Source organism: Mastacembelus armatus, chromosome 21 (genome assembly GCF_900324485.2).
Source record: "Mastacembelus armatus chromosome 21, fMasArm1.2, whole genome shotgun sequence".
NCBI lineage: Eukaryota > Metazoa > Chordata > Actinopteri > Synbranchiformes > Mastacembelidae > Mastacembelus > Mastacembelus armatus.
This window is the reverse complement of record NC_046653.1, coordinates 11,972,538-11,997,050: the sequence shown is the minus strand read 5'-3', so window position 1 is coordinate 11,997,050 and position 24,513 is coordinate 11,972,538. Positions and strand designations below refer to the sequence as shown.

The 24,513-nt window shown below is 38.8% G+C and overlaps 1 protein-coding gene across 1 annotated transcript; it reads right to left on the bottom strand.

Moving 5' to 3' along the window:
• Positions 1-6,018: 6,018 nt before the first annotated feature.
• On the bottom strand, positions 6,019-24,269 carry vwc2l (von Willebrand factor C domain containing 2 like). The gene is made up of 3 exons (XM_026296084.1): positions 23,856-24,269; positions 11,151-11,280; positions 6,019-6,170 (listed from the first exon to the last, which is right to left on the bottom strand). The coding sequence occupies exons 1-3, from the start codon at positions 24,267-24,269 to the stop codon at positions 6,019-6,021; spliced, it is 696 nt and encodes a 231-aa protein (XP_026151869.1).
• Positions 24,270-24,513: the final 244 nt, after the last annotated feature.

Here is a 24,513-nt window from a genome sequence, read left to right as displayed (position 1 = left end):
ATATAAAGTGCAGAATAGGAAAAACAAAGCGATTAATTGTTCCGTCATAGTTCTGGTACTTGCTGTGAAGAGAAAGCTGAACTTTTCTTTTGTGTCCCCAAGGTTTGTATGTGCGTGTACATTCCTCACCACTGTTGTGGGATAGCTGGTATGTGTGTTTTAAGAAGTCTTCTACTGGCCATGTCCCAAGATGGCATTCAGTGGGATTAGTCAGGGATACACCTAATTGCTATTGATTGTTATGTGCTGCATAAAATTGCTTCCCTTTTTTTTGTCCACAGTGGGAGGTGGGAGAAGGCAATTAGCAGTGCAGAAAAGATAGAAGCCCAGACTGACTTGAAATGAAATAGAATGGAGGAATGAACCTGTGAGTAATGCCCTTGAACTCACCGAGCATAACACAGCCATTAAGCACTGCTATTTTCTTATTTTCTCTCTCAGAGAGCCAGGAAAATACTGTATTTTTATTTATTCTGAATTGCCCTGCTCATAGTAAGGTTACCCAGAGTTGTCTGGGTCAGCTGTAAAATGTCATATTGTGTATTGTTTGTTGTATCTTATATGGTTTTATTACATTTAAAAAGAGGCTGAATTAGAGATTTGTTCTGTAGCATCATCTAAATTTCAGTCCAATGTTCGCCTCACACACTGCCCCCACCATACATTCAGGTGCCAGGAAATGCTGTGCTTCTCACAGTAAAGAATTGTACATTTTTTCAGTAGTTAATTATTTGCTTTCATGTGATCTTGTGTCCAGGAACAACAGCATAATCCCGAGTGAATACAAACGAACGTAAATAAAGAAATCCACAGTCGCTTTTGCCGAATCACACTTCTTTTCAAGTCTATTTAACAAAATATTGTCTTGATGAATAATACACATTTTCTTATTCCATGTCTTTTTTTTTTTTTTTTTTTAACTCCACCTCAGATTTCAGAATACACATTATACGTTTGAAGATATTTACATATGAACAATATAGGGAGCACCAAGGTCTGTTTCTGCATTTTGGTGGACTTTTTATTGTAGCCTTCCGTTTCTAGTAAACCCATGTGAGCATTTTTTTTTTGCTTTTTGTTTTTGTGTTTTTGGTTGGGGTGTATACAATCAAAGATGCTCATGATTTTAAACATAAAATTTCAAATTTGTTACAGAAATTGTACTAGAACACATTTGAGTGTCACAAGAACAGACCCTTGGTGCCCCAAAACTAATGCAATTCATTATATAATAACAGTGTTTCTCTCTTCGGATTCCAGATAGTACTCTGTGTTGGTTTTCAGGCACACTTTATGTAACAGTTTTGTTGCTGAAAAAAAAAAAAAAAAAAACATAAGGAAGAAAAAAAACAAAATCTTTCATAGTTTCCAGCTACAGTAAATCGGTGTCTCGTGAAAAGAGCGAATGGTATACCTTTACAAAACGCCCATGTACAAGCTTGTGGTTTAAATGATGGGAGGACAGATGGGCTCATTTAGACTGACATTCAGAGATAGACATGAAGACTCGAGTTTCTTGGCAGAAATGAACAACGACAGGCTGTGCTGCTGATTTGTCCTTGAAACTGTGCAGCTTCATGTATTTGCAAGGGATAGTGATTGCTGTGATTGCCCCTGGTTTGCCTAGGCACACGGGCATCTACTGTATCCTAATCCACATGGGTCCAAATTCACCATGTTTAGTTCTCAGTGAGAGCAGAAAAAAAGTAATTGTCATGACAACTGTTTAAAGATTCAACCTATTTACAGTGCAGTGTGTGTGTAAATATGTGCCACTTCTCACTCTGCCTGCATCTCATTTACTGGAATGACCAAAAAAAAAAAAAAAAATCTTTCCTTTACCTGTTCAGAATATCTGATTTGCTCATTTGATTTCTTTCTTTCTTTTTCAGCCCCTTTCACAACTCATGGGGAGGGACAGTTGAGCACAGTGTTTGTCTGGATGGTTTGACTTTCTGTTGACACCTGCCACCTCAGCTTCTGCATTTCCACCTTCACATCCAGCTAATGAAAACAGCTTGCAAATTTGAGGAGATGAGCAGCTATGGCAACCTCGAGGTACATTATCTAATACAATGCACCTCAGAGTCTTGGGAGGAAATTATCAGGACAATTATACAGTATAATGAGTTGCGATGTCGCAGAGATCAAGTTGCTTGGATACCTCTACTGCCTATAACATTTCTACTTTATCCAAAAACATAATATTTTATTAAGTCATCTGTAAAATCAAATGTGCATTTTAGTCATGATTGAACTGTCCCTTGTACCGCCGCATATTGACCCTCCTCGCTGTTACTGGAATGTCAAAGGGGAAAACAATAACTAGTTTTTGACTAATGCATAACAGTGCCCAGAGCGGTACAAAGAAAATAGCACTTAAAGCATTCTGGGCTGTTCATTCAGCATGAAGCCAAAGGACATGCTTTGTGAAAGTTATCTGCAACAGTACCAATAAGGCATCAGTGGTGGCAACAATGCCTCTGAGCCCTGACATCTGGCACACTCACATCAGTTTTTCTCTGTAGCTACGCGGTAAAATTATTCCAATATATTTTTGGGATACATATAGAAATTGAGTAATTATGTGGCATTTAAAGTAATTAAGATAAATGAAGCTCCTTTGTTAATCCTGAAGTGTCTCAAGCAGTGAGGCTGTGAGTGATATACCGTAGATGTCACTTTTGTTTTATGAGTCTGCAGACTTCCAGTCAGATAGATGAGGTATGTCGTTTCTCACTGAAAGACACTAAATCACTGTAGCTTAGTGATGAAAATGACCCCGGCTCCATTGTTGCACCTACGATTAAACTCCACCCACATTCTTTCAATTCTGTGATTCTTTTACCACCCATGTGCTGCGGCTTAAGCCTCTCCCCAAAAATTTGTTTTAGTCTATAGCCTTTAAAGGTAATATACCTCTTTAGTCATTGGTCTTTATCCTATGTTCATTTCTGTCTCATTACAGAGTGCCTGGGAGCTGTTATTAAGCAGCCCATCCATCACAGCCCAGGAATAGGGTCTAAAAGGTTAACAGGAACTGATTTTCTGGAAATGGAAAAAATTCTAGTGATGAATGGCAGGAACTTACTGGAATTCACCTCTGAATTAATGACTAGTATTTATCATCTCACAAACATCATTTTTTGGGCCCTGCTTGAGTCCTTTTTCTCCCAGACCAGACCACTTGAGGGCCACTTTGGTCTGGGAAAATATAGAGGCAATACATTAGCTTGTCTCTGTGTTATACCCATGGCTGTAGCAACACCCTACTGGATGAGCTATTTAAGCATAAGAGAAGGAGAGGACCTGGAAATCTGTTGTATAATCTATAGCAGTAGGCTAATGTAACGGCTTCGCATCTCAACAAGTCTTACAGGCTTAACTGTTTCACTGGGTGCAGATCAACACACTGTGCCTATGAGATTGTGGGTGAATGGTGTGCTTGTGTATGCTCACATGGACTATGTGCATGTGAATGCTGCTTAAAAGTATTTAGACATGCAGATTTCCTCCTTTTGTCTGCTGGTTCTTGTAGAGTGTGCCCAGCGTACAGGCTGCAGCAACGCCATGCACCCAGCTGGATGATTTATCACAGAATACTCCTTGATTAAAGGAAATTAAAGCAGTCTGCTCTTGGCTAGCTAATTGCTTTGATAACAAGTTCAAGCAGTTAGTTAGTGGGAACATTTTGAAAGATATGGACCTCTGAGAGAAAACAATAATGACAATTAAGCCGGAAGGGGCTGCTCAAAGTTTTTGTTGTGATGTAGCATTGTCGAATTTTACATTTATCGTACTTAGGTTTGAAGTATTTAAAAAAAGTATCTGTCTTCCAGTTAATTATACAATACCAACTTAACCTGCCTGTGCTGCTACTACATAGGAACAAGATTCAAAACTATGGTATGATCAATAAAAATCAGGATTTTGGGGATTTTTTAGCAGGTTATAAAATTGAGAGTAGCATCTTTAAAGTGTTAAAGGTAAGCTCTTGCCATGACCATAAAAACTCCAATGTCAAACATTTATGTGTGATGTACAGTTTGTAAACAAGCTCTCATAGTGAAAATGTAAAACTCAAACACATCTTTGCGGCATTTTCGCCAGCATCAATTCTCACATGACAAAAAAAGCGTTGTTAAGTGTGCTTACTTTGCTTTTCCTGCTGTTGGAATTTTACAACTGCATGATTGTGACAGACATGTACAACAAGCAGATGACACAGTGGCAAGAAAAAGTAAGTGGATCCCAGAAACGTACCCTCAAACCCTATAGTGACAAATAGGGATTCAAATAAATAAACAAGTATAATAATAAAAAAAAAAAACCCTTTGCAGTTATCTACATTTATAAATTTCTTCTAAAATATGCTCAGATCGTCAACAGTGTCAGTTGCACTCCAGACATGCACTCCATTTCAACTAATTACACACACAAATCCTCATTTTGTTCTTTCTACTGAATACATCATATGTTCATTGACAGTGTAGGTTGAAAAACTACGTGAACCCTCAAGCTAAAGACATGAACAAAAAGCTATTTGGAGTCATGAGTTAAAAAACCAATCAGTGAAAGAAAGTTGGCGTTGTGGGTTAGAGCTACTTTGAATCATCAAAAACATACATTTTGAAGTTGTTATTCACAAGGAGCATCTACTGATATGAACCATGCCTCACAGAAAATTTGCAAGACTTACTGTATGATCAAAAATTGCTGATTTGCATAAAGCTGGGAAGAAATCTCAGTTTAAATATTCATCAGTCCACAGTTAAACAAACCATCTCTCAGACAATTTAGTACTGTGACTACTCTCTCTAGAATTCGGTGCTCAGCTCAGAAGGCACAATGCAGAAAACTCAGTGAAGTAAAAAAGAAGAAGCAATCCGATGTATCAGTTAAAGGCTTAAAGGAATCAGTGCAGCTGGTCATCATCATCTGTTCATGAGTCTGTTAAACACAACTCATGGTGCATGATCCATGGAAGGACACCATGCTCTCACTGTGTGCCTGAAGTTTGCCAAAAAGCACCTTTACAGTACATGCCGCTACTGGTACAATGTTTTCAAGGACTGATGACACTAAGGAACTGTTTGGGAAGAATACAAAGCATTTTGTCATAGACTTTAAAAGGGCATTGCATACCAAACCATTGTCATCAGTGAAGTTCGGCTGAGGACGCATCATCATTCAGGGGCTGCTTTGCTGCCTGTGGCCTTGGACAACTTGACATCAACAAAGGGAATATAAGTTCCCATGATTATTAAAGAATCTTACAGGGTGACTGTCACGCTGCTTAAGCACAGGAGAAGAGGGTGATGCAGCAGGACAATGACACTTAACGTCAAATTAAATCTACTACAGAATGGCTTCAAACAAAGAAAATCCACCTTGTGGGGGGATGGCATTGTGCAGGTCTGATCCACAGCTACAGGAAACATGTTTGAGGATCTTTCTGCCAAAAGAAATTCGACTAATTATAAATTCCAAAGGTTCACTTGCTTTTTCCACCAGCACTGTGAATTTTTACTGGGTGTACAGTAAAGACACGAAAGATTATATTTGTGTTATTAGTTCATGAATAATGTCTGTTCTTCCATCCTAGGTGAAGATCAGATCACATTTTATCACCAGTTAATGCAGAAAACCCACTGGCCTCACATACTTTTCTTGCCACCGTACATACAGAAATTAACATGAGCAGTTCAACATTGCCAATGGTTAGGAAAGAGTTCAAAGAGCTTAGAAACTTTTCGTTTGAGAGCAGCAAGTCAAGCAAGTCAACTTCTGAAAATATATAGGACAATTAAAACTGGTGGGTGGAAACAGCCATGAGACGAGTCCTGTCTTCTTCTCACTGGCTAAATTCATATTTGTGTGAACCTTGTGAGAGCATCTCCTCGATACTATGCTGTCTCAGGTTGCTTAGGAATTGTGCTCCTGCCCTGTCAATCATACAAAATGGTGCAGTAGGCAGGGCCTTGCCTGAGCTTTTCCACCATCCTTGGTGGAGTCTCTCTACGACAATGACTGGCCGTTGAGGCACTCCCGTCGCAAGCACTGTGCTGGCTTCCACCAGTCCCCATTGTGGCAGCGGCAGATGGTGCAGTCGTCCACCTTTACTTCAATTCCGGCTGGGATGATCGTTGTTCCAGCAAAGCAATTTGGACCTGCCGCATGGGAAGGCAAGGAAGAGAGAAAGACAGGAAACAAGGAATGAGAACGACAAGAAATGGATGTGTCTCTCCTGAGAGCTTCTCTTTTCTGAGGGGTGGTGAAGTGATGCAGAGAGCTGCAGGGAGTTAGGGAAGTCAGAGCAGACGTACAGATCTTTTCACGGGCATGCACCGATGGGCTTGTTTTTGCAACACTAAAGCGCTTTTGTTAGTCTCCCCTTCTCCCTTGACATAGAGCGCTTTGCATCCTAATGCGCTGCAAGCAGAGAAGCCTGCCAGGCACTGGCTTGGCAGTACAGAGAGAGACAGAGGAAGAGAGGGAGAAAGCTGCTTTGAGAGGCAGCAGGGAGGATGGTGTTAATCACTTCAGTCTGTATGAAAAGGCCACAGAACTCCTTAGCAATTCCTTACACAGTGTCTTTCTACACACACTGACTTCCAAAAGAATAGAAGAACTCAGATTAATTTTGATGTCTGATTTATCCTTATAACACTGCAGGATTTACTTGTATGGAACCTTTTTTTTTTTTTTTTTTTTGATAAGATTGCTTTTATTCTGAAATGTCTTTGATTGTGTACCACTAGAATACCTCATACCCATGTATTTGATAATCTCTGCAGATAAAGACACAGATTAGCCTAGGTACAATTTAGGATCTGTACTTGAGGAAGCCAAAAATGCTGCTCCCTTTGTGAGAATGCGGGGCATTTATTATTTGTAAACACCACCTGAAATTATTATATCTAATTTGTTTCTCTCCACCTCTGGGTGATTTGAGATTGTATATCTTTTTCCTCTGCCTCTTCAGACATAAGAGCCAGAAGGTGCCAGGAATTTGCCCCAGTTTTAATCATTTAAATGAAGCAATCAGCAGCTCAATTGGTGTGACGGTGACTTTGGATTGCTCTCAGTATTCAGCTCTGTAAAACCTGCCAGATTCAAGGCTCTTCTATGAGCAGTCATAAAAAACTCATATGTCTCATAACTCTTGAAGATACAGTAGCTTTTACGGCTAATATTCACGGACGTCTTAGTGCAGCAGCAAGTTTGATTTAGTACATGCTAGCTTAATGCTAGCAGTGTAAATGTGAAACGGTGTGGTTAGTCGACCTGAATAGCCCAGTTACACAGGATGTATTGGGGACATGGGTCAGCTGTATGCAAATCTGCTCAATTACTTAACTTGGGCACAGTACCAGCCTTTTTCACTGGAGTTATTTTTGACACGTCACAGTAGGAAAAACATCAGTGTAAATAATAAATTAAATGATAATTGAATTCCCCTTTGCTGCCGCAATTTCAGGATCCTGGTATTGTATGTATGCTTGCTCACTGTCATGGCTTACTGAGACACATAAATAAAACAGAGCCACTGTTACTGTTAATGTTATCTGTTAATTTTTCATGGTAAATATTTAGGGAACTCGAATTTCTTTGAATTAGGGTTAAATTAACATTGTCATCTTACACCATGTGTTTTATTAAACTACACAAGAGCTAATAAGGTAGGCAGTAACTCACAAGCTTTTAGTTGATGTTTACGGGGTTTAGTTCAATTTCCTGTAGTGTTTGTATATGAAAATAAGACACAGGAGGTCATAAATATCCATTTGACAGTGACAAATGAAGCTATTGGCTACCTAGTGTCCCCATCCTTTGCCTCAGCATAGATGAGACCTTGCTTTATTTGGACCTGATAAAAGCCCTTTGATCTGAGCTTAGAGGAGACACTAAGAGCCCTTGCCAAGTCTTAACTCTCATTGATCTGCTGCTGGACAGCTGGCACAGGTTACAGGACAAACTCAGTAGAGGCTGATGAGGGAAGAGGGTGACTGGTGCTGCCAAGTGTGATTGTTTATAGCCAGATAGATTTGGAGCTAGGAGGACATCGTTTCAGCTACCTTTCACCGCTCGAAGGATATGCGGCCCATGACTATGATCAATTCAGGGCCAATAAAATTTAGTGAAGTCAAAAACTGTTTGTCCTGTGTCGAAACTATCTCAGCACATCATACTTTCACTGACTACAGATCAAAGAGTGAATCCATATTAGGACTCATTAAAGTTTATCTGGCTCAAATATGATTCTTGCCTAAAGGCATGAAATGCTTTTCATACAATTTTTCCAACCAGAAACTTAATTCATAAAAAAAACTGTGACTTATCCTCATGTCACTCTGGATGCGTTACTGTATCTAGCTCTATGGCACTGTCACTCACTGATATCTGTCAAAAAAAGATGCAATGACAGCCTTCAGACGGATAAGACTTGGCAGATCTATAAATGGCTTAATCCTATCATTTGAAGGAGACACTAACCATTTTCAGACTTTTAATTATCATTTTCTTAATGATAACTGTATAATTACATGTATCCCCTGATGCATTTACAGTATATAATTCATAATAAAGATTAGAGCTGAATTAGTTGGACTCAATGAATGTGGAGCTCAGAGATAAGCACTCCCACTGGCTGACTGTTCCATTGTTCTGCTCGCTGTTGGTGTTTTCAGGGAGAAACAGCAAGAAGCAGACGAGCTAAAAAGCTCTGCAGGAAAGGTTCTCAGCCACAAGACTGATTTGGTGATTTGCAAGTTAAAAACATATGAAGGTTATTACCAAGCTACTTTTACTTGATAAATTGTTTGTCTTTTTTATTAACCAAATCTTTTAACTCTAGTGTAGTGTAGTGCAGTGGTGAGACTCTTCCTCTCTGGAACAGCAGTCCTTCTAAAAACAAAAAAGTCAGCTAAACTAACAATTATGTTTTATTTCTCCAAACCTTTAAGAAGAAATATCATTTTTTTAAAAAAGGTCAAACTCCCACCAGCTTTTTTTTTTTTTTTTTTTTTTTAGATAGACTTGCACAAAGTATCATGGAAAGAGAAGATTCAAACACAGGACTGAACTTACAGTAGTAACTCCTGTGTATTATGAGGAAAAGAAATAAAGCTTAACTTTAAGTTCACTTTAGTTTACATGGACAAACAACAGGGATAAGTGATTTGTTGTTTAAGCAGATTTACAGCTCATTCATGTTTCTGTCTGACTCAGTGTGCTGCCCCCCCCCCACACACAGTCCTGGAGCCACAGCCACATGAGAGCACATTCACTGAGCGACTTTCCCCCAGGGAAAGGAGTTAAGGTCTGTCCAAAAAAATCAGTAGAGTTATTGGTACTTGTCTCTCTCTTTTTTTTTTTTAATACTAAAGGTCTCTTAAAAGTCACCAAATCTAGTGAGAAAATTGCTAAATTGGCAACAGTAGGCTTGACTCTGGCCAAGGCCCCTTGGTGTATTTTGAGCCAGAATAAGCACGTATATTTTATGTGACTCAAGTGTTTGTGAAAATAATTTTGGAATCAATTGAAAAAGTGTTTTGTCCAGTGTTTTAGCCTGTGGTTTAGGTTTAGTGAACATGGGAAACATTGTACCTTAAAACTGTCAGCATGTTTCTTATTGTGAGCATGTAAACTTTCTGATGTTAGGGTTTACAGCAGATCAAAGTAGAATCTCACAAATATGTTAGCATGGACTAAGATCTATTCTGGGGCTGAGATGCACCAGTGTCTGCCTGTGTATCTTTAACATTCCTTCCCTAGTAAGGAAAAATAGTTTGTGGACCAAACACACTTATGTTTTAAAAAGTGCTCATTTCACATTAAATGAAACCAAATGCTTGCAGCAGTAAAGCGTAAGACAAATCCCCAACTGTCTCCTGCTGATTGCATGACTGGCTGGAGCATAAAAGTAGATGTCTTCCTTTCAAAGTCCCTGTCCCTTGGCCAAAAATAAGAGCTAAACAGCATTCCTTCATTGTCCTCTCCTTACAACCCCCAGCCATCAACTCCCATAGAGATTTATCTGGCTGCCAGACCCTGACCAGGCACCCTTGGGGAGCCCAGAAACAGCAGGCCTACCCTTAAATGCCAAGGGTGTCACTGTGTCCTGTCACCCTAGATTAGCACTCTCCTAGCAGCTTCTGCAGTCTTGTTAGTGTGGGTGTTTCCTGTCTGTATGTGCGTTGAAAGAAATGAGAGAAGGCAAGGGGGGGGAAGAGGAAATTAGAGTTACTATGAGAGAAAATGTGTGTAGTTTTGTTGAAATGGCCATCTAGCCTCTGCCTGAAATTAAATTCATCTCGCCTTATTTATAGGTCAACTGCTGCTTGAAAGGAAAAGAAAAATAGTTCAGAAAAAATATTTAGTTTTTTTTTTTCAGAAGGGATTCTCATAAATAGTTTTCCATTTTTGGTGCGGCGCTCTACATAATGAGACTGAATACAATAACAAGGCATATAATCACAAGAGTACAGTCTTATTATTTATCAAGGTTCTCATTTGAGTTGAGGAAAACTTTCTTCAGGCTCTCTAATTATCTGAAGCTTAGAAGCGAGTAACATTATATAAACAGATAAGAGGTTCAGATTAGAAGATGCAACATTTTGTCTGTACTGTTAATATTGTCCCACAGGTGTGTTTTCCTGTTGATCATTCCAGCCAAGATCACATTGCAGATGAGCAGTTACTGTACTTTAGTCATAAAGCACCACCTGTCCCTCAGGATTGGTGCTGGAAAAGTGAGATCTCCCACCTTGCCCTGTAAATAGCCAATGAACCATTGGAATTCTCTAATTCTAATTTGGGGATTGGCTATGTGTGACAAGGGCGTCAGGGCACTAGGAGATAAAAGGCTCTCTGAGGACCCATTAGTCCCTCCTACCATGACTTTAATCAATGGGCTAATGTTTACTCTGCTTTGTGTGTCATTTATAATTAAAACTAGTACTGCTCATTAGTGTCCAACGGGCCCAAGGTAATAATTTTAATTCATAAAACATCAATTACATCCTCATCTTCTAAAGGCGCAGCCATCAAATGGTGATACCACAGATAAACTTCCTGTCATTGGTTTAATGAAAATTTAATGACTTCTGAAGAGTGTGCATTGAATTCTGGAGGAGATGACTGTTTACCATTTTTACAGATGGGGCAGCATTGCTCCGGCTCATACACGGGGTTGACACACTCTGGGACGGCGCAGTCGGACACCACACAGTGCACCTCGTTATTTGGTTCACAGCGGCACCATTCACAGGGTGACGGCTGTGGGCAGAGGGGAGAGAAACAGGGAATCTAGGTTAAATGATTCAGTAGATTTCACCTTTATTTGTGTGTGTGTGCGTGTGCGTGTGTGTGTGTGTGCTCTACACTATTACTAACGGTCAGCTGAAGAAGCACTCCGCTCCCATATGCACATTTGCCGATTTTCTCCACATGCATCTCAGACTGTCTTGATAAAGAATCAAGTTATTAAATTATTCACAAGCACGGCTTTATTAGGCTGCTAAAATCACTAGAAATAACTAATAAGGCTGTGCAAGAAGTGGTGTTCTTGATGTTTAGTGTTCTGCTGCATTCTGCTGCGGCCTGCCTCAGGAAACAGTTTAGAGCCTTATCTTACCACCTCTGCATCATGTAAATCAGTGCAATGCAGCTCCTTTGGCTGCTGCTTCTTACTTGACTCTATCTTTACAAAGTCTCTTGACCAGAAAATGAACTGTAATGCAATTACATGGAGTGGAAAATACAGACTGTTTTAAAATCACGAAAGGTCAGTTGTTCATCATATTAGATTTTCTTTTTGTTCAGGAGAGCCTCTCTGCACTGGATCTGCTTTGTCATAGACTCAGTGCTTGGCACTAAACTTAGTGGGTAAATATGTTCCAACCCTTTTGCACTTTATGTTTGATCAAATATTGATTTTTTTTTTTTTTTCTTTAATAGGTAGATGTATATGGAGGACAGCAATGGTAAGACTAGTTGTTTCTCCCAGGTGCAGTCTTTATGCTAAGCTAACTAGCTCCTGACTGTAGCTACAAATTCTCTCTGTAAGGCAACTATTACCTTAAGTGCTGGATGTTGTACTTTGGATTTAATGATTTTTTTTTTTTTTTTTTTTTTTTTTTTGTCATTCTGCCACCCACTATCCAAACTGTATTGCTTCCAGCAAGATGGATACATTTGGACTTGTAGCTACAATGAAAACAACAGTTCCATTGCTCATAATCTACTTTTAAGTGACTGTGGTAATACTGGATGATTCAGTGTAACCTTTTTCAGACATTTTTGCCAGGATGCGCAAATTTTGTGCCTCAATTTGCACAAAATAGAAGGTGATCATGCTCATAATTTATGGAATTTATGACAGTCTGGATGCATTGCAGCCACAAATTCAATATGAGCAACCTTAAGAGATGAGGATGTGTAAACAGAGCAAAGAGACATAAATGGACAACCCATTTTCTGATAATGATTTTAAACTTAAAACAATTTATAGTATATGGGAGGAGATCGCCAAAATCATGCTGAAATGAAATGTTTAACTGTAGCCAAAGTTTTACCGCCTATTATTCCACCTTCCCTCTTTTTATATATATATATATATATATATATATATATATATAAAACTGCTTTTTCTTTCTTACTTTATCAGATGTACTCCCTCCAATATATCAGAGACCTGTCCAGTGGGATGAAAAATTAGGATGTGAAACAGGCTATCAGACCTGACAGATATAAAGAGCAACAAAAAGTTATCAGTATATTTTGTTGGAGATAGGCTTCTTACGAGGAAAAGAATAAATGCAAAAGCAGTGACTGCATTTATTGCATGTGGGAAAATATTTGTAAGTTGTTTGTGTCCCGGTAGTAAGAGTTGTGTTTGGTATTCAAGTTAAAATATTCAAACACCTAATCATGTTAATGATGATAATCATTCATCGTGTCTGTTGCATATTTTAGCACTGTCGGTCTCTGATGTAATACATATCTCAAGGCCTGCCCTTTTTCTGGTGTAGCTACACTTTAATGATTAGGACTTAAGAGATACACATTTAGACATCTACAGTTTGGCACTCCTCTCATTAGAAAACTCCTGTCAGAAATTTCTCTCATACCTTACTGACATACCCACACCAGTTCTCATAAACAAGCCTTGGCAAAAATATTTTTCTTTCACAGACATACAATTATTAAATTCTCTCTGCCCATTTTGAGTACTCGTACAGAAAAGTGCCAACTAAATAGCAACATGCTGTCTCGTACATATAGAGACTAGGCTCCATTTTGTCAACCTGACAGGCTTAAACTGTGGAGTCTGGAAATGTGTGATTCAGGGTCAGCAGTGGAGCACTGGGACTTTATCTATCACATTCAATCTAGATTTATGTCATAAGTACTGCTTTTCAGGGTTATTATTCAGGTTTCTCCAAATGTGTGGGAGCTATAATTAAAAAGGCAAAGCTTTCCAACTGGAGTGAAATATATTCACTTTAACCTTGGGTGACATATAAAAGCAAGTAATAGTTTAACTTGACATTATCAGCAACAGAAACCCAGGTTCAGTCAGGTTTATACTAGGTAATAATAAATATGTGTCATTGGGTAATTTAAGCAACAGTAGTTTGCAATTATCAGCTGCATACTGTGAGTCTGTCACAGTGGAGGTCTACTGTCTGTGTGTTTGTAACATCAACAATAGTGTTTCATGTGGAGGGCACAGAACAGTTGGTTTTATTGTAATTCTGAATAAACCTGATTAATGTAATCAGAATGAAGCTGTTTCATACATACATACATATATATATCAGACTAAAGTGTGCTTTAAGGACAAACACCAAAGACAGCAAAAGTAAAATGTGAAAGGAAGTAATCATGAGAGTAAAATTATTTACATTTTCTAGAAATTGTCAGGTGGAAAAAGTAGCTGGGTTTGTACATGTGACATTGCACCCTTCCACCTTTGTATTTTTAGGGGATTTCTGAATATGTGCCTCTTTAAATTTATTTAAGCAACATTTCAAGAGAAAACAAATGGTAGAATTGTTTCTTATACTGTGTGTGGCTATAGACAGAGAGTAAGATGAGTTTTCTATTAGCTTTATTTGCGGTGTGTTTAAGAGCACATGTTAACCAGATTTACTGTTTATAGATATTTTAGAACACAAAAACATATGAGTTCAGGTTTTAAGTGTGCAATAAGTGTAACATGGTCACGGTGCAGGAGTAAGGAGGGAACCTTTGGGGAGGCACTTTGCAGAGAAAACACTGTGTTTTAGGATTACAGATTGATTGTGGCACTGGTTAAGCCTTGGGTCAAGCGATAAGCCTGAAAACTCTAGAAGCTTGACCAGAACCCAGCTGGTCTGGAGGCATGTGGTGTATATCCATGCTGACCTGTGAACACCTCAGGTTGCTAAACAATATCTTTCAATTGTGCAGGTACCTCCTCAATCTATAATAGGTAGCAAGTAAAGCAAAAAAAAAAAACAAACAAACAAAACAACAACAATACAAATAAGTATTATATGAATGTGGAAGATACAGTAGGTTTTATTGTTGCTTTTATCATGATGGAGTGACTGAACCCACAATGCATCTAGGTCCTGGCATCCAGAAACAAAACTTGGCTCATTCTTAAGTACTGAAAGAGGTCAGTGATTACACATTTAGAGTAAATAGATTTGGAGGAGTCAAACAGACAATCAGAAACTTGATTGTTGTTGAAATTATCTATGACATTCTCATGTTCCATGTAAACATTAGGTCCACAGTATAATTAAATCAGCAAAAGTGAAACTTCTATATTAACATACTCTCTGATAGCAAATAGATTTATTTTCATAAGAGAATCAGCTGGAAAAACATGCATCCTATGCTTTGTTTTAATGCAACATTACTACTACTACTACTACTACTACTACTACTACTACTGGCAATAAAGGCAACAAATTAACAACACACCATCCTTCTCCTTTACAGAGCCTTTACTTAGCAGTAGATGGCCGATTAAATACCAGTTAGAGGGAACTAATTATGAGTAAAAAAAAAAAAAATAAAACACAGCACAAACATGAATTTTCTGTAGGAGCAGGACAATTAGGTGAGTGGATGGTAAGTATCCACCAGTTTTGATTAATTTTGATCAGCTACCACACATACAGCAAGGAAATTATCCTAAAACAACAATGGGAACAATTAAACACAATTTCATTAGAGTTTGTGTCTGGCACAAATACAGTTTCCCTTTTCCTCCATAAGACATAATACTATCTCTGGAGGATAGAGGGTAAGATGATTGCAACATCATATAGTGGTCCTTAAACTACACATTAGTGATGCTAAATCTGCTAAACTTTTTGTTTATTTTTCTGCTTAAATAGTTGCTGCTGGTAAATTGTAGAAATAAATTGGATTGGAACTTAACATAAGAATTAATATTTACTGTATTATTCATTTCATACTGAGACTTTTATGTTTTTTTGTGGCTCACATTATAAGTTTTCTATTATTGTTGAACAGACAAGCAATAGTTTTCTCATCCAGACAAGTTTCTTGAACACACTGGTATCACTTCATCTATGTGATATTAGAAACGCGAGAGCAGGCTATGAGAGGCAGTTCTGTTTATTCGCTGTCATTATAGGACTTTAAAAATAAATAATTTCAGTGTTTCTAATCTCCCAGATTAACTCTTTAAGCAGTTTAAGTAGAACCTTGCCAGTGCAGGTAGATGTATAATTCCTTTATTTTTAGCTCTAGACTGAAAACATTTGGGTTTGACATCAAAAGATGAATATGACACACTTTTATTTCCAGGTATTTACATCTGGATCTGATAAACGACTTAGAAGTTTGTGTGATTTATAACAGCAAACCACATCTTTAGGTGGGCAAAAGTATTGGGACAGATGGACTTAACATAGATTAAAGTGAATAAGACTTAATTAGTTGCAAATCCTTTGCTTGCAATAACTGCATCAAGCCTGTGACCCATTGACATCACGTTTACATTCTTCTTTTGTGATGTTTTTCCAGGCATTCACCGCAGCCTCTTTCAGTTGTGTGTTTTGGGGGTTAGTCCCTTCCTCTTTAGCAGGTAAAATGCCTGCTCTATAGGGATTAAGTCTAGAGATTGGCTTGGCCAGTCTAAAACCTTCCACTTCTTGCCCCTGATGAACTGCTTTGTTGTTTTGGCAGTGTGGTTTGGCTCATTATCTTGCTGCATGATGAATGATCTCCCAGTCTGGTTGCATTTTTCTTTAAATTGACAGACAAAATATTTCTGTAGACTTCTGAGTTCATTTTGCAGCTGCCATCATGTGTTACATCAACAATGAAGATTAATGAGTCCGTCCCAGAAGAAGCCAAGCAAGCCCAAGCCACCACTGTTTCACAGATGAGCTTGTATGTTTGGGACCATGAGCAGATCCTTCTCCAAACTTTAGCTTTCCCATCACTTCGGTAAAGGTTAATCTTTTTTCTCATTAGTCCATAAAACTTTGTCTCAGAATTTTTGAGGCTCCAGCCTGGCCTTCCTAATCTTCTTGCTAATGAGTGGTTTGCATCTTCTGGCATAGCCTCTGTACTTTCGTTCATGAAGTCTTTTGCGAACAGTAGATCATGATACCTTCACTCCTGCCCTCTGGAGGTTGTTGCCAATGTCACTAACACTTGTTTTAGGGTCTTTCTTTACAGCTCTCACAATGTTTCTGTCGTCAACTGCTCGGTACTTCTTTGGTCTACCCATTCGAAGTCTGTTACTTAGTACACCAGTGGTTTCTTTCTTCTTCAGGACATACCAAATGGTTGTACTGGCTATGGCCAATGTTTGTGCAATGGCTCTGATTGAGTCTCCGTCTTCTCTCAACTTCACAATTGCTTGTGTTTCACCCATAGACAGCTCAGTGGTTCTCATGTTGGTTACACATTTAACTATAAATGCAGTCTGCAGAAGCAAAACCCAAATCTGAAACTGAGTGTAGACATTCAGCACTATCTATTGTTTGAATAGTCAATGTAATCGGACACACCAGGGCAAAAAAACACACCTGTTAGTCACATGTTCCGATACTTTTTCCCACCTAAAAATAACACAATCTTACCAATCAATCAATACCTGGAAATAAAAGCTGAAATGTTGATCTCATCTCATATTCAACTTTTGATGTCAAACCCAAATATTTTCAGTCTAAAGCAAAAATAAAAGAATTGGCCTCACTGTTTCAATACTTTTGAGGCGGAGTGTGTATTAAAAATGTAATTTGAAAGAGGAAAACTACTGCATGAGCACATTGCAGATTCCTTCACCATATATATAGCCCGGTTGCTTTCAGTGCATCCTTTTGTGTGAGGTCTATCGTGAAGAGGATCAGTCATGCCTTAGCCTGCACTCACAAGAGAAAATGGAACACCAGTGCCAAATTTAGACATGTCTCCAGATGTGTTGGTGAAGAAAAGTCTCCTATTGTCCACATCGTATTGACTGGGTATTAGAGTGACTCAGCTGTCACGCTTTTCATTCCCAGAAGACAAATGGAGATGGGGCAGGGAAGCAAATGAACAGTCAAATAACCTTCAGTGGGGGCAAATGGTAATGTACTTTGAATAGTTTGAGGTTGGACAACAGAGTCACAAGAAACTCACCCATGCAGTTAATAGGAGTGAAGGGAGAGGGTTGACAGTCAAAATGCACACTGCAGATGCCCAAGTCAAAACAATATTTCACCAGTGGTCAGAGACTACAGGGCGAAGGCGGAGGGAGGATAGATACTAAAACACTGAGGATATTTGAGGGGTTCTTTAAGTGCAAGTTCAAAAAAGACAAAAAAAATAAAAACTTGAAATTTTTCTTTGGCCTAACTCGTTTCACTTAATAATTTCTTCTAATGAGGACCCCTAATTGCTTCTGGCAAATTGGATAGGAAAATCAATTTGAGCAATCATTTTTATAGCTTTTATGGTTGTTTTGTCTCCTTGGTGTCAGTGCTACTGGTGACCTGTCCAGGGTGTACCCCTGCCTTCCACCCGAAATAGAGCTGGGATAGGCTCCAGCAGATCCCTGTGACCCTGGTTAAGGATTAAGCAGGTATAGAAAATGGATGGATGGATGGTGTCAGTGCTTAAAAGCAGAGTTACTAATTACTATTGCGTGTGACATGTAGGCAGCTCGATGTGTATGCTGTATTCATTGTTCGTTGTCTGCACATTTAATTTCACAGTATGTTTCTATAATTATGGTACTCTACATTCTGCAAAGACTTGTACTGAGAGAACAAATACAAAAAGAATAGCTGTCATTTTATTATTTATATCATTTGAAAAGATGGTAAAATCAATATATATATTTTTTTCTAAAAACAAATTGCCTCAACTTTTAAACCCTCCTCAGTAATAGGCCTGCACTGCACTGGGCAGATTAGTACTCATCATAAGGGGATTTAAGGAAAGGTAAGTAGAAGTTAAGTATTAAGGCTGCATGTTTTAGCAATTATATTAGTTGCAAACTAATCAATTAATATTACTTGCTTCTAAATTGGAAAGTATTTAACATAACCTGGATGGCTGGAATTGACTGTGTGCCCTCCACCTTAATCATCTCCGAATCCCTTCTCTAGGGGAGATCACTGGAAGCATGAACAGAATTGTTCACAGTTCATATTCCAGCTCTAGCCTGACATTCTGGGATCTGAACTCACCCTATATCACTCTGGTTCTTGATTGCAACTGTTCTGAGATCAGGAGCACCCCAGCAGACAAGGTAGACAGACTGGTCCCTCCCTCATCTGATGGGGAAATCTGTGCAGAACCAACCTCCTAAGGTTGAGTGGCATGACTGACCAGCAAAACAGTAGACTATACTGTGGTACTAAGTATACATCGGCAAAATCTACATCAGTATTAAATACTATATTGCTAAAGGTAAGGTGATACTGTTATACCATCATTTGATTCAACAACAGACAGACTGACTTTGCACTAGAGTCAGCTGCTTTGTGTTGAATTAATGCCAAATGCCAGTTAAATAGCGATGACTATAAGGTCTGGCCTGTTGCATCATGGGATTTGAAGGAAATTGAAAATGAAACTAATTTGAAAATGTAGCTAATGTTAGTTGATGCCAAACTACCTAGCTATCGCCTTACCATTCAATCATCCCAGAATCTCCAAACTAACCACATCTGTCTTATCTTTCTGAAATACTGTGTATCCTTCCAACATCTACTGAATATAAATGCAAACATCTGCAAAATGCACCAGGATTGCTGCAAAGTAAATGCCAGTAAGGCCCACACCAAAGGTTAACCTGTCGGCATCTCTAAACAGGAGCCTGTATCTCAGATACTGATGGCCTTTGATTTTCTTGAACACTGCAGGGTTCTGAGGCTTTCATGGCCTTACCGAAGAAATTGAACCTCCACATTAGAAGTCGACAAAGACATTAAAGTTATGTGTGTGGTCTTAGATGGTGGAGGATGATATTCCTCTATCAACAATTTCCTGTTCCCTTATTTTTGTCATGTTATTCTAACCAAGATAATCAGTAAGGAAGCAAAGGGTATTGTTTTTTTCTCACTTAAATATGGCAGAATATCCTTCTGTCTACAGGGGCCTTCAGACAAGGTTAGCCAGACATTGAGCTACACTATTGATGGACTTGATCTCAAATTAAACTGTGAGGCTTATGCACACGCTGCAGCCCTTACAAGATCCATGGCTGGTATTCCGGTGCAGGACTGAGATTAATACCGTCTGACACGCAAACACAGCAATCAGTACAGATTAAGTACATAGATTTCAAATGATAGCGAGACTGTATGAGTTTCATGCTGATGTACTATATAATGTAGAGGTGCAACTAAAAACAATTTTTATATCTGTATCTATAGATGATTATTTTTGATTATTGAGCTACTCATTTAATGTAAAAGCTAAAAAAAAAAAAAAAAAGAAGTAAAAAAAAAAATTTGATTCACATTTATACCAAACCCCAAGCAACATTTTGAAAACACAGAAAGTCTGAATATTTGGAACCAGCAATATGACATTTTTACATCATTAATAAGCTAAATTATTAATTGCATATATAAATCACTGACAACTAATTGTTTCAGCACTAGTGTAATGGCCTCTACTAGAGGCATAAAAGTTCCTGTTAATACTGGAAAACCATAATGCTACTGTTTATTTAGCTGAATGCCCTAGAGGCAGATACAGTATATCAGTGAAAATGAAAAGCAACTTAAAGAGGTTTTACTTTAAAAACTAATGGACAAAACTGATTTTTACTAAACTGGTTTATATGGTTTGGTCTGATTTTTTTTTTTTTTAAAAAAATGCATTTTCACTGATAAACTAACAGTACTGTTAATAATGATGCTTGTTTACATCTTATTTGGCTTAACTCAGTGTGTAGCACCCTGCCTGCTCCAATTTACTTAAGTGACATGGCATGCTAATATTCACAGCTGTGACATGTTCAAACATCTCCCAGCAGAGGTTTCTTTGCCTTGTCTCAAAGTCATTATAAAACAAACATGCTACAAATCACAAGAGAATTTTTCCAGAGCTTTGCAGGGCAGGTAAAGAGAAACAGAAAACTTAAATACAGTGTTAAATATACCCCCGCCCCACCCCCCTCTTCTGATTAATTCAATCAGGATGAGATTTCCATGTAAAGCACAATTTACTTCAGGTTCCCTTAGGGCTGTATGAGTTATTGGGGAATAGTTATGCCCAAAATAACATGGTATTCATGTCAGTCAAAACTGTAATGAGGTTCTAAAAAACAGCGAAAAAAAAAGTTTCTTTAGATGTCAGGTGGATTTTGCTGCAAATCGTCATCTTATGCCACAGCTCTGAACTAGTGAATAAAGTTTCAGAATATGCACCAGCGTTTACCTCCAAATCAGGCAGCTGGCAGCCTTTAAATTTTTTGTTCCCTTAAATTTAAACGCTGTGCTAGTTGATATTTTATATGAATAATGGGTCAAACAAACCATGTACAGTTTGGAAGGACTTGCTTTAAATGACTCACTCACAGAAAGTTATGGAACATTTTAGCATTTTTCAGCTAATTGTTTTGAGTGTACAGTCTACAATATCACGTTTTTGTTCACTATGATCATCAACCCCATCTGAAGCTGAATCAGTCAACAGAATACAGCAAAAAAAAAGTCCATGATAGAGGTTCAATGATTAAGTGATCTGTTAGCAAAATTGGAATATAATATTCTTAAATATGTTGTCATTAGTATGTAATCACCAGAAAATACCAACCATTGCATTTTCCTAATCTTAAAATTAGCCTTTTAAAGCCACATAGGGAGCAGGTCTCCTTTCATGGAGGCAACCATGTTTCTACAGTAGCCCAGGATGGACAAACTAAACACTAGCTTGAGAGAGGGAATTGCTTTTTGTATTAAAAGTTACAGCCACTGTACCCTCCCTCACACCTGGGGTGGAGGGGGTGTGAGGGCTGCATTCTGCAATAAATCTTTCATCTTTTACACATTGCACCTTTAAAATATAGACCTGTGCAAAACCAAAGAGCAAACAGACAAAAGTATGTAGTTAGAAGTACTAAGTAGTACTACTAGTAGTAAAAGTAAGTAGTAACTTGTAAATATATATAATGGATTCAACAAGAACCAGGGTTGTCCCCATTGATCCCAAAGGCAAGAGTCAATATGGGACCTGAATATTAACAGATAGATGATGTTATACCTTTAAGTAGAATATAACAATCTAAATTCACAATAAAAAGATAAAGGGGTAGTTCAGATATAGTCCACCACAATGCCCCTTCCAGGTAAGTATACCATATACAGTGTGCCAGTATGAAGAAAATCAGTTGTCTGAAGGTCTGAGGAACATTCTGAGTCTAGTTGTATTTTTTATTTGTTTATTTATTTTGTTTATTTTAGTTGATTGTTTATATTGTTATTTATCTTATTATTATCATTGTGTAATGCTTTTAGCCCTCATCATTTGATGTGAGTTTTGTCAAAGCTCATATCTGAGGTCTCCTAACTAAATATAACATTGCATGTCTGTTTTATGCGTTTCTTATTTTGGTCACAGCATATCTCTGTAGCTGTAAGCAGTACTGCTGAACACTGCTCATCTGCTTCTGACAATGCAATTTAATCTTGAAGATGCTTTTTGAAGGTTAGTCTTAAGTAGCCATTTAGTTCTGGAGTGCCTCTTACCTTCCTTTTTAAAAGGCAGCTAACAAATCAGCTTCCCTCACTGTGGTTTGGCAACCCTGAACAGGTATTTAGTAGGGACAGTTATCATTTCAAGCTGGCTGCACAAAACAGATGATTGAGAAGTGCTCTTCTTCGTTATCATATCAGCATAAATCCTGGGATAAGCTACTCACAGAGCTGTTGTTGTTTCCAATTTTGAACCACTAGGTTTTTGAATAATTCTTTGATTTTTTTTATGTACAACAAAACAGTGACATTGGATTGGCATGATTGGCTAAGACATCAAATAACCTCTTTGTAGGTTTTCTTCCTCTGACTATATGTTTTAGCATTTGATTGTTCAAGCTAGAGCAGGTTACATTCAGTACAAGATGTGAAAAATAACTAAGAGTCTCTGACCAGATTCTATTCCTGTATAGTATAAATTCAATTCACTGCAGTGGATCCAAAACATGACATTTTCCCCTAGAGGTTTTCAGCATTTGACTGACATAACCATGATGTATGTACCAATCTTAACTGCTTACTGATACTGTATATTTGCTCAGACATGAACGCATGCCATGATTAACAATAGAGTAATGCTGCTGTTTTGGCTACAATGTGTCATATTATATTTCAATCATTTACAGCCCCGATCCACTTGTGAGGAATTTGAATGAGGAAGTTTCCTCATGGGCAGCAACAGTTTAAGCACAGACTGTATTTGTCATGCCCGTAGTGTCATTTCTAATCAGGCAGTACTGTCATGCTGTATAACAAGCGTTGAGACACTAGTCTGATGGGTAGGCACAGTGCTCCCTTTGCAGGAGACACAGGGAAATCTGTTCTGCCCGCGATGACTCAGTGACCACAAATCAAAGCATTAAAATATGGTTACAACATCTGCCAGTTTGGTAATGCTGGGTGACTGCTCAGTTGATGGTGCAGACAAAGGGCAGGATGACGTCACTCTGAGGAGCAGCCATCTTTATGCCCTTGTCCAATGGAACATTTTCATGGTCATTAACCAATAGAAAACAAAAGCCTCACTCACCTAAACCCCAACAAACACCATCAATGATGCTGCTCTGCTTGTATTTCGCAGTTTTAAGCAGCAAATATCACACAGGCAATTGCTGCCAACAAGTTGCAAGAGCAGCAGTCCAGCAGTGTGTAGGTGTTTGATCTATCCCTGGCCTTCATTCATATGAGACACATGCCACCACTAAAATGACATCATTATGACATTAGTGTTTGCCATATGTTTGAACTTCATCATCTGACATTCATAACTTGACATGAAGTCAGTATGTCAGTGTTTGTATGACTGTACTGCATCTACTTAGCAAGATGAAACCAAGTCATGAACATCTGGACACCCGCTTAGCTCCCAGATGTGTTCCTATTGCATAGAAACGCCCTCGCCATCATAGAAATATAGCAAATAGCAAATTCCAATAAATATACCAACAATTAGACTGTACCATAAAACCATCTCCACCTATGACCTATGACGTGCAAATTGGAAACGTTATTGTGCCATGACTTGTGTTTTTGTAAGTTAACGTGGTTGGACCAGCTGATGCAGTTATAAATGTGAAAACACGCCGAGTGTGTTGAAAGCACGTTATCTCCTGTCTGTCTTACCTTGAATTCTTCCAGAATTTTATACGTTTTCCCCCGATACTCGCAAAAATTTTTAACCTCCTTGCACTCGGGGCAGCATCCATTGTGTTCCACTTTGGTGCACTTAGGGTGAAGTTTGGGGCACTCGGGCTGGTCGCACACAGGCCCGTCCTCCGTGCACACGCACGGACAGTTCGAGTGTCCCGGGTAGAAGCGCTCCTCCAGTTTGTAGACGAAGCCGCTGTCATCCACGCATCCTTTCCCCCGGTAGTCATCAAAGACGACGTTTTCACCGGCGGTCCACTCCGACTCGTCTGCGGCGTAATCCTCGGGGTTACCCACGGAGGCCGGAGCCACTGCGCTCAGGGCCAGGAGGAGGACGAAGGCGGGCGAGTGGAGAGGGCCCATCCTTCGCCGCTGCGTTAATATCCACATTCACCAAGACTGTGAGGATGTCATCCCTAGGCTCCTGGTATCCTCTCCAGATCCGTCCGGCGCTTCATTAACATCATCGTCAACATTTCAGAAAAGGGGCTGTAGTGGAAAAAACATAGGAAATTATAGGATGGATGAGAACTCTGAGATTGTTCTATCCCACAACCTCACAACACCCATAAACCTCACCTCCCCAGTATATACTTTCCTTTCTTCCTCAGGCCTGCGCACTTTTTTTTCCTTG